At 52.4% G+C, this 1917-nt stretch overlaps 1 protein-coding gene across 1 annotated transcript; it reads right to left on the reverse strand.

Moving 5' to 3' along the window:
- Positions 1-394: 394 nt before the first annotated feature.
- On the reverse strand, positions 395-1345 carry LOC113269482 (olfactory receptor 51G2-like). Its single transcript, XM_026518361.4, has one exon. It carries the CDS (start codon positions 1343-1345, stop codon positions 395-397), a length of 951 nt encoding a protein of 316 aa, XP_026374146.3.
- Positions 1346-1917: the final 572 nt, after the last annotated feature.

Here is a 1917-nt window from a genome sequence, read left to right on the forward strand (position 1 = left end):
AAACTCTGAGGCAAAGCACTATGGGCATTTTTATACATTTGTAAGGTCTCTAAGTTATTCTTTCAGGTTCCTTTTCCATTTAGATCCGCAGTCCCCTTCATGAGCCTTAAATATTATGAGCCTTTCCTCTAAAACGGAGGCTACGTCTTAGTTCTATTTCTATTTATAGGGTCAGTCATAGTATATTTAACAGGGTAAGTATTCAGTGAAATTGCATAATGAGAAATAAATGAGAATGTGGTTATTTCTTCCCATGAGTGAGAACTTCATATGATGAGATGCTGTCTCCTTGTTACATGCTTCTCACTATGGGTCTTTCTGTGAAATGGCTCGTTAAACACCTATGACCAAAGTCTCTCATGTCCTTTCTCTCTCTACCAAAGACCGACTGAGCCTAAGCGTCTCTGATGCCAGCCCCACGCAACCGGAGGAAGCGGAGCATCCTCAGCCGCATCTGCTTGGTCTTAATGGTGTACACCACCGGGTTGAGCGCTGGAGGTATGAGAAAGTGAAGATAGGAGAGCAGCCCTGCGCTGGAAGGGGAAGCCCGCCTCCCGGATCTGTGGAGCATGGACAGGCCGATCATAGGCGTGTAGAAGAGCAGCACGGCACAGATGTGGGAGACACACGTGTTGAGGGCTTTGAGGCGCTCAGCCTTGGAGGCAACGGACAGCACTGTGTGAAGGATCAGCGCGTAGGAGAGAACAATGAGCACGGAGTCCAACCCCAGTGTGGAGAGCACTACAAAGAGACCATAGGCACTGTTGATGTGGGTGTCTGCACAGGCCAGCTTCATGACATCCGGGTGCAGGCAGTAGGAGTGGGAAAGCAGGCGCTTCCGGCAGTAAGGCAGCCTCTTCAGCATGACGGGGGCTGGGATGTGGAGCCCGATGCTGCGCACCACGCTGGCCAAGCCCAAGCTGGCCACACGGGGGCTCGTGAGGATGGTGCCATAGCGCAGGGGGTTGCTGATGGCCACAAAACGGTCCAAGGCCATGGTCAGCAGCACGGAGGACTCCATGATGGAGAAGGTGTGGATGAAGAAGAGCTGGACCAGGCACACGTCCAGCGACACCTGCCTGAGACCCAGAATGTAGATGGGGAGCACGGTGGGCAAGGTGGAGGCAGACAGGCCCAGGTCGGTCACCGCCAGCATCGACAGGAAGTAGTACATGGGCTGCTGCAGGGAGGGCTCTGACTTCACCACCCACAGGATCAGGCTGTTCCCCGCCAGAGAGGCCACATACATGGCACACAGAGGGATGGAGAGCCATTTGTGCACAGCCTCAAGGCCTGGGAGGCCTGCTAGGAAGAAGAAGGTACCGGTGTGGTTGGAATCTGACATGGTGGGCACAACTCCAGGCAGAACACAGGCCCTGGAATCAAAGGAGTTGCTTCATCAGACCCTTCTCTAGGAGCCAAGACCTTTCGCTGACTCCCCAAAGTGTTTCCCTGACAGCCATGGCCTTGTGATTTGCGGAGGCATTTCCCTGAGGTCATAGATAAGGAGCCCTTAAACAAAGGTTAGTTTGAATTACTAAAGGAAATGTTGCATTTGTGGGGAGCCTGGCTTGGGAGCCACACAATAAAATTTGTCACAAAATCAGAATTTGAAACGTGGATCTGGAAAGGGTTAGTCCTAACTCTTCAGTATACGTCCTGAGACCTGAACTCTAGGTCCCATGTAGTTAGTGTGACTCATCTGGGAGCAGAGTGCAGGGTCCTCACTTCCTGTCATCTGGGAGCAGAGCACAGGATCCTCACTTCCTGTCATCTGGGAGCAGAGCGCAGGGTCCTCACTTCCTGTCATCTGGGAGCAGAGCACAGGGTCCTCACTTCCTGCCAAGTGTCCCTTCACACTGCCTTTCAGTAGGTAAGGATATTCACTGTGGTGAATATCCGAATTTTGCAGACTGA

This window comes from Ursus arctos, unplaced genomic scaffold (genome assembly GCF_023065955.2).
Source record: "Ursus arctos isolate Adak ecotype North America unplaced genomic scaffold, UrsArc2.0 scaffold_22, whole genome shotgun sequence".
In the NCBI taxonomy this organism is placed as follows: Eukaryota; Metazoa; Chordata; class Mammalia; order Carnivora; family Ursidae; genus Ursus; species Ursus arctos.